General features: G+C 49.6%; 1 protein-coding gene across 9 annotated transcripts; it reads left to right on the top strand.

Annotated features, from left to right (window-relative positions):
* Nucleotides 1–6,392: 6,392 nt before the first annotated feature.
* On the top strand, nucleotides 6,393–14,391 carry Arrdc1 (arrestin domain containing 1). Of its 9 annotated transcripts, none has more exons than XM_087653525.1 (8): nucleotides 6,393–7,185; nucleotides 11,873–11,983; nucleotides 12,562–12,612; nucleotides 12,701–12,855; nucleotides 13,007–13,189; nucleotides 13,289–13,462; nucleotides 13,541–13,979; nucleotides 14,061–14,391. In XM_087653525.1, the coding sequence occupies exons 1-8, from the start codon at nucleotides 7,125–7,127 to the stop codon at nucleotides 14,129–14,131; spliced, it is 1,245 nt and encodes a 414-aa protein (XP_087509651.1). In that variant the 5' UTR covers nucleotides 6,393–7,124; the 3' UTR covers nucleotides 14,132–14,391. The 9 variants fall into 9 exon arrangements, with proteins under 9 accessions (XP_087509651.1, XP_087509650.1, XP_087509648.1 ...); XM_087653524.1 differs by having other exon boundaries at nucleotides 13,286–13,462; XM_087653522.1 differs by lacking the exon at nucleotides 6,393–7,185 and adding an exon at nucleotides 7,324–7,466.
* Nucleotides 14,392–15,376: the final 985 nt, after the last annotated feature.

Genomic DNA, 15,376 nt, shown 5'->3' with positions numbered 1-15,376 from the left:
GGTTCAGTTCCCAGCAACCTCATGGTGGCTCACGACCACCTGTAATGGGATCCAATGCCCTCTTCTGGTGTGTCTGACAGCTACACTGTACTCATATGAATAAAATAAATCTTGAAATCTAGCTGGTGGATCCTGCTGGTCAGTTTTACTGTTGGGTGGTTAAATTGTTTCAAATTATTACTATCATTGGTTCTGGAGGGATGGCTCAGTGGTTTAGAGTACTGACTGCTCTTCGAGAGTTCTTGAGTTCAATTCCAGCTACACTACACTACACTACACTACACCACAAGATCTGATGTCCTGTGAGATCTGATACCCTCTTTTAGTGTGCAGACATAAAATATATTTAAAAAATGAAAAAAACTGGAGAGATGGCTCAGCAGTTAAGAGCCCCGACTGCTCTTCCAGAGGTCCTGAGTCCAATTCCCAGCAACCACGTGGTGGCTCACAACCATCTGTAATGGGATCTGATGCCCTCTTCTGGTGTGTCTGAAGACAGCTACAGTGGACTCATATAAATAAAATAAATAATTTTAAAAAAAAAGCAGTGCTACACTGAGATCCCAAACACCCAGTGTAGCCACCACTAAAAAAGACCTTCTACAGGGGTTGGGGATTTGGCTCAGTGGTAGAGCGCTTGCCTAGCAAGCGCAAGGCCCTAGGTCCCCAGCTCTGAAAAAAAGAAAAAAAAAAAAAAAAAGACCTTCTACAGCCTTAAACCTATGTCTGAGCAGTCTTCTCTGGTGGATGCCCCACATCAAAAAGAGACCACAAAGGAGACACCTGGCCAACTCCAGAAAAAACTGGCAGTTGTGTGAGGGCCATCAATATCTTGGTCATCCCATTCTTACCAAATGCCAGCCTGTGTACAAAAGCCTCCTGTCTGAGACTGCCCAGTTTCAGCTACACAAATAAGTCGGCATGGCAGGGCACGTGACAACTGATGCTGAAACAGCCAAGTTACCATATCCCTGTGCTCATCTGGGTCTATTTGAGGCTCATATCTGAGCATTCTCAAGACCTCTGTTTAGGGTAATTAGATGGCTTAGTGCTTCAGTGAATTTGCTACTCTTACAGAGGATCCAAAGCTTTTTCCTAGCACCCATGTTAGGAGGCTCACAGCTAGCTTCAGGGAGTTAGAGACCCTCTTTTGGCCTCTCTGAGCATCCACATACAAGTACACATACATATTGAAAAACAATTAAAAATAAAGATCTCTCTCTCTCTCTCTCTCTCTCTCTCTCTCTCTCTCTCTCTCTCTCTCTCTCTCTCTCCTCCCTCTCTTACTCCACTTGTCTCTGCCATTCTCCTCCATGTGAAAAAAATAAATAAAACCTCAAATTGAAAGGGGGAGTGGGTGGAGAGCTGGCTCGGTAGTCCGAAACACTTGCTGTGTTTGCAGAGGTCCTGGGTTCAGTTCTTAGCATCTACATGGCAATTCTCAAAAGTCTGTAATTTCAGCTCTACTGAATCCAACATCTGGCCTTCATGAACACCACATATACCTGCACATAGAAACACATGCATAGGGGACTACAGAGATGGCTCAACTGTTAAGAACACTGACTGTTTTCCAGAGGTCCTGAGTTCAATTCCCAGCAACCACATGGTGGCTCACAACCATCTGTAATGGGATCTGACACCCTCTAATGGTGTGTCTGAAGACAGCTACAGTGGACTTATATAAATACATTAAAAACAAGAAACCCCACATACATACAATTTAACCTCGTTTTAAAAATGTGTACGGTGGAGCATGTCTTTAATCTCAGCATTTGAGAAGCAGAGGCGAACAGCTCTTTGAGTTCAAGGCTAGCCTGGTGTACAGAGTGAGTTCTTAGCCAGGGTTATTCAGAGAAGCCCTGTCTCAGAAACAAATCTTTTCTTTTTAATTGGAGAGAGGTGGAGATGTGGTGGTGCACGTGTCTTTTTTTTTTTTTTAATATTTATTATACATAAGCACACTGTAGCTGCCTTCAGATACACCAGAAGAGGGCATCAGATCTCATTACAGATGGTTGTGAGCCACCATGTGGTTGCTAGGATTTGAACTCAGGACCTCTGGAAGAGCAGTCAGTCAGTGCTCTCAACCACTGAGCCATCTCTCCAGCCCCCTTTTTTTTTTTATTAACTTGAGTATTTCTTATTTACATTTCGAGTGTTATTCCCTTTCCCGGTTTCCAGGCAAACATCCCCCTCCCCCCTCCCCTTCCTTATGGGTGTTCCCCTCCCCATCCTCCCCCCATTGCCACCCTCCCCCCAACAGACTAGTTCACTGGGGGTTCAGTCTTGGCAGGACCCAGGGCTTCCCCTTCCACTGGTGCTCTTACTAGGCTATTCATTGCTACCTATGAGGTCAGAGTCCAGGGTCAGTCCATGTAGAGTCTTTAGGTAGTGGCTTAGTCCCTGGAAGCTCTGGTTGGTTGCCATTGTTGTTCTTATGGGGTCTCGAGCCCCTTCAAGGTGCACGTGTCTTTAATCTCAGCACTTGTCAGCAGAAGCACTTTAGTTCTGTTTTGTATAGGAAGGTCCAGGCCAGACAGGGCTACATAGTGAGACCCCCCCACCCCCTCCCGAAAAAGATGTGTGTGTAGGTTTAGATTGGTTTACATGATACAGTATAATCTGGGCAGTCCCACAATGGCTGTCCCACAATGGCTGTCCCACAATGGCTGTCCCACAATATCTGTCCCACAGTGGCTGTCCCACAGTGGATGGGCCAAAAATCTAGTAATTTGCTTAGTCCAAAATGCTGGATGTCTCAGCCATCCGGTCCCAGCCAGGTCTGAAGTCCTGGAGGAGTCTTGGAGAGCTGCTGGTTCTAGTGTGTGGGTGACATGACCCAGCAATGACAGATGCACTTCCTGACAGAGTGAAACCAAGCAGGCAAAAGAGTGTCCTTCATCTCCTTTTTCCTAGGCTGTTTCCAGAATATGCCACTCACACTTGAGTCTTTCCACTTCAAATCCGATGAAGAAAATCCCTTAGAGGCGTGCCTGACAGTTTGCTGGTAAGTTGATTCTAGATCTAACCAGGTTGACTATCAAGATTAAGGATTACACCATGGAGTATTAATTGTCCCTTGCCTTTCCTGCTCAAATCTTCTTCTTCGTCTTCCCCTCCTCCTCCTCCTCCCCTTCCTCCTCCTCCTTTTTCTCCTTCTCCTTCTTCTTCTATGTGGAAACTCAGTTAAGGTCATACTCTCTCTTGCTCTTGACGAGTTTTGGTACCTTTTTTGGAGTGGTAGTGCCTCCTAGAAACCATGGGTACCAAACTAGGACACAAATGTCTGGGAATCAGAGGAAGCCTCTCGCCTAAAGTCAGAGTCGCTCACCAGTAGCAAAATCTCAAAAAATGATGGAGAAGTAGGGATAGAACCACCAGGAAAAGAGGGGACTAGCCAGGATCTCGCAGAGGGAGCATGGGAAATGGTGGGTCAGTATTTCCAGATCTTTTTTTTTTTTTTTAAGTTTATTCTCTTTGGTGTGTGTTCCTCTGTGTGTGTGTGTGTGTGTGTGTGTGTGTGTGTGTGTGTGTGTGTGGTGCACGCACACACACACGTGTGCACATGCCAATGTCACAGGACAGCTTTTGGAGTCAGTTCTTTGCTTCTACCACTCAGATTCCCAGGATCCCACCTAGGGCGTGTGGCTTGCCTTTACCTGCTGTGTCATCTCACCAGCTCTTCTCTGATAGTTCTTTTTTTTTTTTTTCCTTTTTTTTTTTTTTTTTCCGGAGCTGGGGACCGAACCCAGGGCCTTGCGCTTCCTAGGCAAGCGCTCTACCACTGAGCTAAATCCCCAATCGTATTTCCAGATCTTGAGAGCTAAAGCTGGGAATTGAAAATGGTAAGCAGAGGGGTTGGGGGTTTAGCTCAGTGGTAGATGTTTCCCTATTCAGTCACTGTAACAGCTGTAACACTGGACTTCCGGGCTGGAGAGATGGCTCAGAGGTTAAGAGCACTGACTGCTCTTCCAGAAGTCCTGAGTTCAAATTCCAGCAACCACATGGTGGCTCACAATCATCTGTAATGGGATCCGATGCCCTCTTCTGGTGTGTCTGAAGACAGCTACAGTGTACTTATATATAATAAATAAATAAATCTTTAAAAAAAAACAATGGGGTTGGGGATTTAGTTCAGTGGTAGAGTGCTTGCCTAGGAAGCGCAAGGCCCTGGGTTCGGTCCCCAGCTCCGAAAAAAAGAACCAAAAAAAAAAAAAAAAACAAAAAAAAAAAACTGGACTTCCGCTCAGGTTCTGCTCAGGACGGGTCCTGCTTACCATTTTCCTCATTTTCTTTTTTTTTTTTTTTTTTTTTTTTTTTTTTTTTTTTTTTTTTTCTTTTTTTTTTTTTTCCGGAGCTGAGAACCGAACCCAGAGACACAGAGAAGAGACTTGACCCAGACAATTGTGCTGAAATGGATCCCAGATGGAAATGGGTTGACTAGGATCAGAATAATGATTATAAGTGAGGAGGCTTAGAATAAAGTCCACTCAGGTCTGTCCTGTCTAACAGCAGCTTCCAAACCATCTCCTCTTTACTGAAACACTTTCCTGTTTTGTCAATTGGTCACTCTGGGGCTGCTCATTGTCCTTCTCTTTCCAACTAATATTCCGAAATCCTTATTTAGAAGGCTCCCAGTTTGCCCAGTTGTGCAGACACTGCAGTAGTATGGCTGATAGAGGCTCCTCTGGAAATACAAGAATTCTGAGGAGGCCAATGTTGGAGCTCAGGATGCCCTCTTCTTCCCTCTTTCCTTCACTCTTTCTTTGAGATGGGGTCTCACTAGCAGCCAGGCCTGGAACTCACTGTAGACAAGGTAGGATTCGTGTACACCTTTGGAGATTCAGAGCAGCAGCTTGGTCTGGAGCAGCCGATTTGTTGGGGGAAGGATATCATGCCGCTTCCTGGCTTTGACACCAGATGAATGAAAAACAGAAATGAAAAGAGAAGGAAAGTCTGGGTTTGGTCCCCAGCTCCGGAAAAAAAAAAAAGAAAAGAAAAGAGAAAAGAAAAGGGGTTGGGGATTTAGCTCAGTGGTAGAGCGCTTGCCTAGCAAGCGCAAGGCCCTGGGTTCGGTCCCCAGCTCCGAAAAAAAGAAAAAAAAAAAAAAGAAAAGAAAAGGAAAGAAAAGGAAAGTGACTGGTCCCAAGTTTTGGCACCAGATAAATGAAAAAATGAAAGGAACAAATGTGACTGTGCCTAGGTTTGGTGGAGGAAGCTTACTTTAGATAAAAGGGAGCCGGAGACATCCAAGAGAATCCAGAGTGAACATGACCCTGAGCCATGTGAAGAGAGGGGAACCAGGTACAGCAGCCAGGAAGCCCAAAAGAGAGTGGGGTAACCAAGATGGCTACTTGGGGGAAGGGCAGCCCAGGCCCTGAGCTGAGTTCAGGGTAGGGGGCCTGACAGTAGGAACACCAGCCAGTAGGACCCTGTAAAAGGTAGGGACTGAGGGATGCTGGGAGAACCTGGTGACAAGGTCCATCTTAATATGTTAAGTATGGGAGGCTGGAGAGATGGCTCATCAGTTAAGAGCACCCGACCGCTCTTCCAGAGGTCCTGAATTCAATTCCCAGCAACCACATGGTGGCTCACAACCATCTGTAAAGAGATCCGATGCCCTCTTCTGGTGTATCTGAAGACAGCTACAGCGTACTTATATATAATAAATGAATAAATCTTAAAAAAAATGTTAAGTAGGCACTGCAGCCTTGCATTTGAGTTTGAAACCTAATGTGTACCACCATACCCAGCCCTCTTCCCCTTTTGTTGACAAGAATCAGATTAAGTTCTGGATCATGCCCCACCACCTAGCCAAGACGTCAGTTATTTGAACACAGATTATTTTATGTTTTAGCCCTTTGACTCCCCTAAATGCATGGGGTATCGGAGGCACCCAGGTTTTGCATATCATGGCTTCTACCACAAAGTGATTTGATCTTCCATTGAGGAACATTTTGCTAACTGTTCTAGTAACTGCCACTCCACTTTGTTTCCTTCATGTTTAACCAGGAAGCAGGGCCCCTGAGGCATCTCTGTCCTAGACTAGTACAAACTGACCCTGCCATTGTTGCTCCACTCTCATGGGTATATATTCCCATCGATTTCTGAAGTCAAAGTGAAAAATAGAAAATACTGGTAAGTTGAGACCCCATGTTAAAAAATGGCCTCAGGACAGTCATGTCAACTTACAATGGGTGACATTATCTAATACAAATCTAATACATTATATATGTATGCTTGTAGTTTAGGGGAACAGGCCTTGATTGAGCTAAACAAGTGCTGTGTCACTGAGCCACACCCCTCCACAATGACCATCTTGTAAGGCAGTGCTGACTATCTCATATAATTTAATACAATACCAAAAGGAGAACACCAGGATTGCTTAAATCGACTTTCACACTATAGTAAGATAGAACAATAAATTGTGAACATATGAATTTAAGACCTTCCTTCCAGTTCACAACCAACACCAAGACCTTTTTTAAAAATGTGATTCAGGCCGGTGGTGGTGGCACAAGCAATTATGCCAGCATTCGGACCGCAGGGCAGGGCAGAGCTCTCTAAGTTCGAAGCCAGTTTGGTCAACAGAGCGCGTTCCAGGGATACACCCTGTCTTAGGGAAAAATGTGATTCAGAATCTGTCCCTTCTCTGTTCGTGCCTTCTCGCTCCATGTCCCAAGTTTTGCAGGGGTCTCGTGTTTCTGCCCTGCGCTCTCCCAGCTCAGCGCCGGTGTTCTGGGCCGCGATTGCCCACTACTCCTCGGGAAGCCTGATGAAGGTCGCGGTACACAAAGCACGATGGCCGCGGGGCATAACTGGGGACCCACACCGCCTGAGGGCCGAGCACCTCTCGTAGCCACCTAGCGTTGAACATGGGTGCCCGGGAACCCGCTTTCGCTTACAGGTGAGCAATCCTCATCCCTGAGCACCAGAGGTCTCAAGGATCCCGTTAGGGTCTAAAGCGTAGGGGCCGCGCACTCCGTAGCCCACCCCGCTAGTCTGGGCGGGCCTTCGGGGTAGGGCAGGAGCATGACTGGCCTGTTGTGACCAGGTGCTTGTGTTCAATGAGGCAAATCTAGGAAAATGGGCGGGTCCTTGTGGAGGCGTGTCCCCCATCCATGGGCGTGTCCTCCGGTCGCAGACCAGCCCTGGAGAAGGCGGGCCTTGGATCAGAAAGGGGTGGGTCTTTGGGATGAGGGTGGGTCTTGGGGGGCACCGGCTAGTATTCCGGCCCAGGCGGGTCCTGCGGCCTGGGCGTGTCCTCTGTTGGGGAAGGGGAGGGGGGCGGGCCACGAAGCCACTGCCCTAGCAGGCGTCAGACCGCGGCGCGGGAGACCGCGGTATGGGGAGGGTGCAGCTCTTCGAGATCCGCCTGAGTCAGGGCCGCGTCGTCTACAGTCCTGGGGAGCCGCTGGCTGGGGCCGTGCACTTGCGCCTGGGAGCGCCACTACCCTTCCGAGGTGGGCGCGGGATCGCTTCGGGGGAAGTGGGTAGACGCGTTCTTACCTGCGGTGGGGCGGGGCTCTCGGAAACCGTGCGGTCAGTGGGCTCTGAGACTGGATTCTCAGTCTCCAGGAAGCCCCGGGTTACGACGGAACCGCGGGCGCCAGGGACAGGCTGTTCTAGGAGGCCCACAGAGGGCAGGGTGGGGCAGACAGCTCGGTGGCCCAGTCCTTCCGCATCTGTCCCGTCCTGTGCTCTCCGCCTAGGCGGCCAGAAGTCTGTGCGAGGGCCTAAGTGCTTGTTCACTATACTCAGGCAACCCTGGCGGTAGAAGCATGCAGGCCTTTAGTCTTCCCTTATTCAGTTGTCCAAGGTCCAAGGCACTTTACACCTGCTGGGTCCCTACCGGGAACCTAGTGTGCTCTGGGTCCTCTCTTTTCCTTGTCTCCAGGCTCTTATGCAGTACTTTCTTCAAAGACAGTTCTGGTCCAAGTGTGCAGGTTTCTATCAGGATCCACCTTCTTGCTTTCAGCTTAAAGATTATAGTTGCTGGCAAGGGGCCCTGTTCCACCGGGCAATCCCCTTTCTCCTGTCCTAAGGCCTTATGGGAGCTGAGCTGAGACCTTTGCTGATGCATAGATCTGAGACTGGGACTGGGGATCAGGTTGCTGCTTTGCCATTGACAGGGCATTCTCAGGTGCAGGCTCCTTGGTGCTGGATCCACGAATAGGGGGCCCTGTATGGGATTTGATGACTGAGCTCTCTGGGGTCAGTGGGCACTGTTGTGGCCTCTGTCTGGCACTGACTGCAAGATTATGTGGGTGTCCCTTACTCCTACACTCTCTCAGCCTACTCTGTTTTTCGTAGATCAGCTGTTTTTACAGGACCCCAAGAGGTAGCAACCCTTGTTAGTGTGTAGTACAGTTGGAAGCAGGACGAGCACAGATTTAATGGTAGAATGTATTATCTGGTGGGGATGGTCAGGTTCAAGATCTTTGGAACTGAAAGAATGGAAAGGTCTTCATTATCGTGGCCCATGGTAAGAAGCTGCTGGAAGCTAGAAGTACCAACGAGGGAAGAAGTGTCTCTGTAGAACAAAATACACACCATGATTTTCTTTAGAAAACCAGAGCTGCTATAAGGTGGAGCATGCCTTCAATCCCAGCACTTTGGGAGGCAGGTGCAGGTGGATCTCTGTGAGTTCAAGGCCAGCCTGGTCTACAGAGCTAGTTCCAGAATACCTAGGGCTACACAGAGAAACCCTGTCTCAAAAACAAAACAGCAACAGAAGAGCAGCCTCCAGTCTCCAACGGTGAACACCTGCTAGTTTGGTGGCTCCTAGTCAATTCGGTGAGTGGTGGCTGCCTTTTATTATAGCTAGAACACTGTTAGGAAGTGTACTTTATACTCGAATGACACCTTAAGGTATATATTGTTCTGTAGGCTGCCACTTGATGCTCTGTAGATGAGGATTTGCTAGAATACACTTGCCCTGGTTTCCTGGTTATGCTATGTTGCAAGGTATGAGAGGACCATGGTTGCTTCCCAGATACCTTTGCATGAGAGTGGAGGGGTAGGACTGTAGAGAGATTACTGAAAAGCAGCATAACATTATTTTAAAAGAGCCATGTCCAGTGGCTTGCAGCAACAGCAGTAGGAAGAGGAGCAGCAGAAGCAGAGTGACCACCTAGTATTCTCAGAACTCCCTCATTTCTCACGATTTATGTAGCCTTATGTAGTGCATGGTTTTTCTGCTCCAGTGATTGGAGAAGGTACATGCCTGGCTGCTGGCATTGTCCTTGGCCAGTGAGCATGGTTCTTGGAGGAATTTTTCTGGGGAAATTTTTACACCTTGATTGTGATGCTACTGAGGCAAAGGAGAAGCTCCGAATGTTTTTTGAGGAAGCAGAGGACATACTGTTTGCAAGCCCTTTTCCTCAGTCACTTCTCAAGAGAGTAAGTGACACAGGGTATGTTCACCTCAGGGGCTAGAGGATGTCCACACTGGCAGGGTCTTCCCAAGAGCCCTGTAGTGTGGGAAATGCCCAGCATTGGGAAGATCAGAGTTGCATCCCCCTACTCCCAGTTTGCATGTGGCTTGTTTTCCTGGAATCTGGTGGTCTCATGCTCCTTTGCCTGAACTGTAGGAGGTCCAGACTGGGCTGATTGTTGTTCTAGGCAATGCTATATGAGACTCCTGTTGAATAGTATAGGACTGGAGACCTGACGGGTGTCCTGGCATGTACAGGTGCAAACACAGAGGTTGGCCCTGTGTCACTGTGTGGCTTCTCCATTCCCTCCCCAGTATGAGTCAAAGTACTTAGCAGTTGTCATTCTGACCAGGAAACATGTAAGTCACCTGGGTTTCCCCTGGTTTCTGGTGCGGCTGGTGCTGGTTCCAGTTATCTATTGCTACAAAAGGTCATTCAAATAACAAACCACCCTGCACTAAACGCTAAAGCAACCAGTTTGCTATTGCTCCTACATCGAGTGTGAAGACTTCGAATAGCACCCACCGTGCCAGTTATTGTAGGCACCCTCATAGCACCATGGCAGCACCTGGACTAAACTAAGCCCTGCAGATGGATGTTTTCCGTACCTGTGTGGGGCCAGTCACCCTTAGAGAGATGTTCCCTTTGTGAAGCATCTTCAGTCCTTTAGCAGACCTTTGAACCTCCTCTTATCCCTGTTATCTCAAGAATTATTTCCTGGCCTAAGCTGCCACTAGTGTTTAGATGGCAGAAGGAGTACGTGCATTTCTTTCTTTCTTTTTTTTTTTTTTTTTTGGTTCTTTTTTTCGGAGCTGGGGACCGAACCCAGGGCCTTGCGCTTCCTAGGCAAGCGCTCTACCACTGAGCTAAATCCCCAGCCCGAGTGCGTGCATTTCAAACCAGGTTGGAGGTTAGAGTTGTGAGGTTGGGCTGACATGGAGGGTGACAGACAGACACTGGCATTTCCAAGGACAGAGAGTAGTACAGCAGGAATGCAGAACAGTCTCAACAGTAGGGACAGGCACTGGCAGCCATCAGGTGAGGGAGTGTTAGCCTGTTAACGGTTCTCTATAGGCTCTGCCCAACAGTCACCTAGCAACAGCCAGGTAGGCCTGACTTGCTATAAAAAGGACTGTTAGCCTCTCTTCTCTCACTCTGACCCCTTTCTCCTTTTCTCCCTACCTCCTTCCACCCTCCCCTCCACCTGTTCCCAGCTGGCCTCTTCTCTCTCTCTCTCTCTCTCTCTCTCTCTCTCTCTCTCTCTCTCCCTCCTTCTCTGCCTATACTCCCTTTTCAACCCCCTTTCCCATTCCCCCAAATAAACTTCATCCTATACTAGAGCAGTCCCATGGCTGATACCTCAGAGGGAGGGACGCCTCAACATGGGCCTACTGAGGCACCCTCTCCAGCCAGCACCATGTGGCACTTTACAAAGCATCAGAGTGTACCTGTGCAGGGTGCTGTGTGGAGAGCTGTGTGGATTGAGGATGAGCCAAAGGTTATAGGATAAAGTTTGTGGGTGACCAACAGGATGCGTGGACCGTGATACCAGGGAGACTACGAGTGAAGCAGGTGTGATCAACTTCTAGGTTTCTTTGTTCTTGCTTGGTGGCTTTGTCACAGAGATGAAGAGTTTGAATAATCTTCCCCTCATGTGACCCTGTTAACTAAGTCTGGGAAAAGGGCTGAAACCATGACCCAACTCTCCAGGGGAAGGAGAGCACTTCAGAGCACCTCTCTTGGCTCCCACTTACCCAACCGAGTCTTGCCCGAGCCACCTCTCCTGTGACTAGTTTCATCCGTGCTCTCATTCAGCTGCAGCTATCTGACCACAGTAGGGCAGGATGCATTTGTTAAACAGAGGCATATGAACTCTGTCTCTAGTGGTTCCTGCTCTGGGTTCTCCTACTAATGGAGAGGACCAGCTCCTGCTGGTGGTGAGGAGGACACTGCCTCACAGTGTAGAAACTCAGCCTCCTGGCCACTAGTGTTCAGGAAGGAAATCAGGGTTTGCCCTCCAGGGCTAGATTGTTGACTTGCTCAGACAGGTCTGACTGCATTCCCACAGGGAGAGGGCTGGCATTAGCTTTCAAGAGACTGAAGGGGCATCTCCTGACCTCACTGATTTGCATCATGAATACAGGGTGGCTGGGTTTCTATAGGTCTGGTTAGAGGCTTAGATAACCAATTTGGGGGTAGCCCAGGGATTATCTGGGATATTGGCCTTCCACCATGTCTGCAAGGCTGATGAAACACTGCCAGCCTGCTTCCCTGGGAGAACTCTTGGAAAGAGGACCCGGTTGCTTGGCCTTTGGTCAGCGAGGCTGCTTGGCCCATGGGTACTTCTAGACCTACATGAAATCCTGTGCTGGGGACAGGAAGGAGCCTATGTCATCAGCTGTCATAGGCTTATGACACCCTTCCCCTTACAGCTATCCGGGTGACCTGCATGGGTTCCTGTGGGGTCTCCAACAAGGCCAACGATGGGGCATGGGTGGTGGAGGAGAGCTACTTCAACAGCTCCCTATCACTGGCTGACAAGGGTGAGTGTGGGAGCCAGCAGTGATCATAGGGGCAGCCCTTGACTGGAGGGGGTCAGCCTGTCCCTTCCCTTCCCAGCAACAGTCTCTTGGATTCCCACTTTCTGGTTCTGGGTCTGGGTGGGCTCTGACGCTTTATATGACTGTCTTCATCCCCGTCCTCTACTCTAAACCACCCTCCTGTTTTTTTATTTTAAACTTTGTATTCTTTTTTAAGATAGGGTTTCATGCAGCCCAGGCTGGCCTTGAACTTGCTATTTAACAGAGGATGTCCTTAGACTTCTGATTTTCCTCTTTCCACCTCCTAGGAGTGTGCTACCATATGTGGTTTGCATAGTCCTTGGAATCGAACTAAAGCTTCGTATGTGCTAAGCAAACACTCTACCAACTACATTTCCAGCCCCACACTCTCATTGAAACCAAGCCCCTGTGTGTAGCCTGTAGCTCCTGCTGTAGTCACGCTGCTGCAGTGCTCAAGACAGGTTGTGTGGACTGGTGGATGCAGTGTCTACTTCTGGTCTGGCACTGTGGCCACTATGGATTTCCTCTGGTTTGCTCCCACCTCCTTCTTGTCTCTGTAGGAAGTCTGCCACCTGGAGAGCACAACTTCCCTTTTCAGTTCCTGCTTCCTGGTGAGTGGAAAGCTTATGGGGACATGGAGCTTTGAAATGCCACTGGTGGGAGGTGCTGGGTGCCAGCCAATCCCTATTATCCCCACAGCCACAGCACCCACATCTTTCGAGGGCCCCTTTGGGAAGATTGTGCACCAGGTGAGGGCGTCCATCGACACTCCACGTTTTTCCAAGGATCACAAATGCAGCCTCGTGTTCTACATCCTGAGCCCCTTGAACCTGAACAGCATCCCAGATATCGAGGTAAGGACGGAACAGGGGCTTCCTTGGCTGCCTTCGGCCTTCTCAGGCCAGGCAGCCAGGCCCTGTCTTAATCTGGTTGCTGGTGTCTAGGGCAGTCTGAGGGTCTTGTCTGTGCTCGCTTGATAAACTCTTCCCTTCCTTTCCCTTCAAGCAACCCAATGTGGCCTCTACTACCAAGAAGTTCTCCTATAAGCTGGTGAAGACCGGCAGTGTGGTTCTCACAGCTAGCACGGACCTTCGTGGCTATGTGGTAGGACAGGTGCTGCGGCTGCAGGCTGACATTGAGAACCAGTCGGGCAAGGACACCAGCCCTGTGGTGGCCAGCTTGCTACAGGTCAGAGCCATCTGGTTCCCTGAGCCTGTCCCTTTCCCATGGGACAGAAGGGGTGGGTGCCAGCCTGCCCAAACTCACAGCCCAGTCTTTCCTCAGAAGGTGTCCTATAAGGCCAAGCGCTGGATCTATGATGTGCGGACCATTGCAGAGGTGGAGGGCACAGGTGTCAAGGCCTGGAGGCATGCTCAGTGGCAAGAACAGATCCTGGTGCCTGCCCTGCCCCAGTCAGCCCTGCCTGGCTGCAGCCTTATCCACATCGACTATTACCTTCAGGTTTGGTGTTGCCCAGGGCTGGGTGGCCTAAGGCTAGGTGGCCTTGGCCTTACTCTTCAATACCTACGTTTTTTTCAGGTCTCCATGAAAGCACCCGAGGCCACCGTGACTCTCCCACTATTTGTTGGCAATATTGCTGTGAACCAAACTCCACTGAGCCCCTGTCCAGGCCCAGGGTCTTCTCCTGGGCTGCTGTCCCCAGTGGTGCCCTCTGCACCTCCTCAGGAAGAGGCTGAGGCAGTGGCTAGTGGCCCTCACTTCTCAGACCCTGTCTCACTCTCCACCAAGAGCCATTCTCAGCAGCAGCCACTGTCTACTACATTGGGTTCTGTGTCTGTCACCACCATTGAGCCGTGTGTTCAGGTTGGAAGTCCTGCTAGACATTCTCTGCACCCTCCCTTGTGCATCTCTATAGGTGCCACTGTCCCCTACTTTGCAGAAGGCTCTGGGGGCCCAGTACCTACCACCAGCGCCTTGATCCTTCCTCCAGAGTACAGTTCATGGGGCTACCCCTATGGTGAGTGGAAATGACAGGGATTGGGGTGAAAAAATGAGGGTCCCCTGAACCCCTTCTATATCCTTTTTTTCCTCCCCACAGAGGCTCCACCATCCTATGAGCAGAGCTGTGGTGCTGGTGGTACAGATGTTGGCCTGATCCCAGGGAGCTGACCCTGGTATGCTAACCCATGCCACCTTGTTTGGTGGTTCTGGCCTTTGCCCTGGCATGGGATGCCCAGGGCCTCGTGCCTTTGCTCTCTACCTGGCCCAGCTACTCAGGACCTGCAGCTGTCGGGGGAAGACCCCCCTGTGGACCAGCCACTCTTGGCTCCTCTGGAATGAATTATTCAGTCCTCTTCTTGAGAGGTTGGGGTAGGGCGGCAGAGATCTGGGGCCTGGAGAGACTGTATAAATAAAGCGCTTTATTTGTAGAGCTGGGCAAGTGGCTGGCCTTCTCACCCTACAGTCTAGCCTTAAGGTGGCCCCATTGTACAAGCTCTGCCCTGAAGACTGAAACCCTGAAAGCTCCTCATTCGATCCCTACATTTGATAGAGCTCATCCCCTTACCACATCCTTGGGCTTTTCCCCTGGCCCACCCGATCCTACCTTGAACTCTACTTCCAGCCCATTCCTCACTTCATTGGTGCCCTGCCTCTGGACTCTTCTACAGTGCCAGGCATGCAACCTGGATAGTGCTGGACTGCCCACTTCTGTCCTCTTCCTTTTTAAAGAATGCCTAAGGATATTCTTGGCATTCTTTGGGACATACTGTGACTTGCATTCCAAACTATTGTTCCAGGAAGCCCCTTGGTAGAACCCTCTACTCTTGGGCATGGGGTCACTGTCAGCCCTGAGCACTGTGCCTTTCCTTATTTCTCGTTGTTGTACACACAAGATCTTGGGCCCCAGAATAAGAATAAAAGACAACAGCTCCCTGGAACAGCATTTCAGAGGCACCCTGCCACCCCCTTGATCTCCATGACAGCTCTGGTCTGTTGTTGCCCTTCATGTGTAATGTGCACTGGAAGTGGTTATTGTGGAGTTGGTTAAATTCCATCTCTTACAGGGAAAGCCTCTTGCTAGGCATGGTGGCCATCTTGCCTGTGAAATCAATCAGTGCACAGACTTAGGGAAAAAAGTCCACTAGAGAGCAGAATGCTGGCAGTGCATAACCAGCATCCCCAGGCTGTGGTTTCCACACTGAGTCTTAGGCATCTGTCTGGTTTTCACATCACTTAGCCAGCGAGGCTTACACCCCAGTGTCCAGAGGCCAGAAGCTGGTGGTGTCTTTTGGAACACATCATTGTCTACCCCTCGAAACATATATACCCTTTCACATCCCTGGCTCACATTTGATACTGAGGGTCAAGGGGGTCTTAGAGAAAGGCAGAAAGTAGGCTGCAGGTCTCCATACA

This window comes from Rattus norvegicus, chromosome 3 (assembly GCF_021556685.1).
Source record: "Rattus norvegicus strain SHRSP/BbbUtx chromosome 3, alternate assembly SHRSP_T2T, whole genome shotgun sequence".
Taxonomy (NCBI): Eukaryota; Metazoa; Chordata; class Mammalia; order Rodentia; family Muridae; genus Rattus; species Rattus norvegicus.
Note: the sequence above shows the minus strand (reverse complement) of the source record. Positions and strands in the feature narration are given on the sequence as shown.

Excerpts from the sequence above, each read along its gene's own strand:
- Arrdc1 (XM_087653521.1), top strand. The coding sequence starts at position 7,349 with ATGGGGAGGGTGCAGCTCTTCGAGATCCGCCTGAGTCAGGGCCGCGTC. Across the intron at positions 7,467-11,872 it reads AGCGCCACTACCCTTCCGAG|CTATCCGGGTGACCTGCATG; the intron begins GTGGGCGCGGGA and ends TTCCCCTTACAG. Across the intron at positions 13,190-13,285 it reads TGGTGGCCAGCTTGCTACAG|AAGGTGTCCTATAAGGCCAA; the intron begins GTCAGAGCCATC and ends GTCTTTCCTCAG.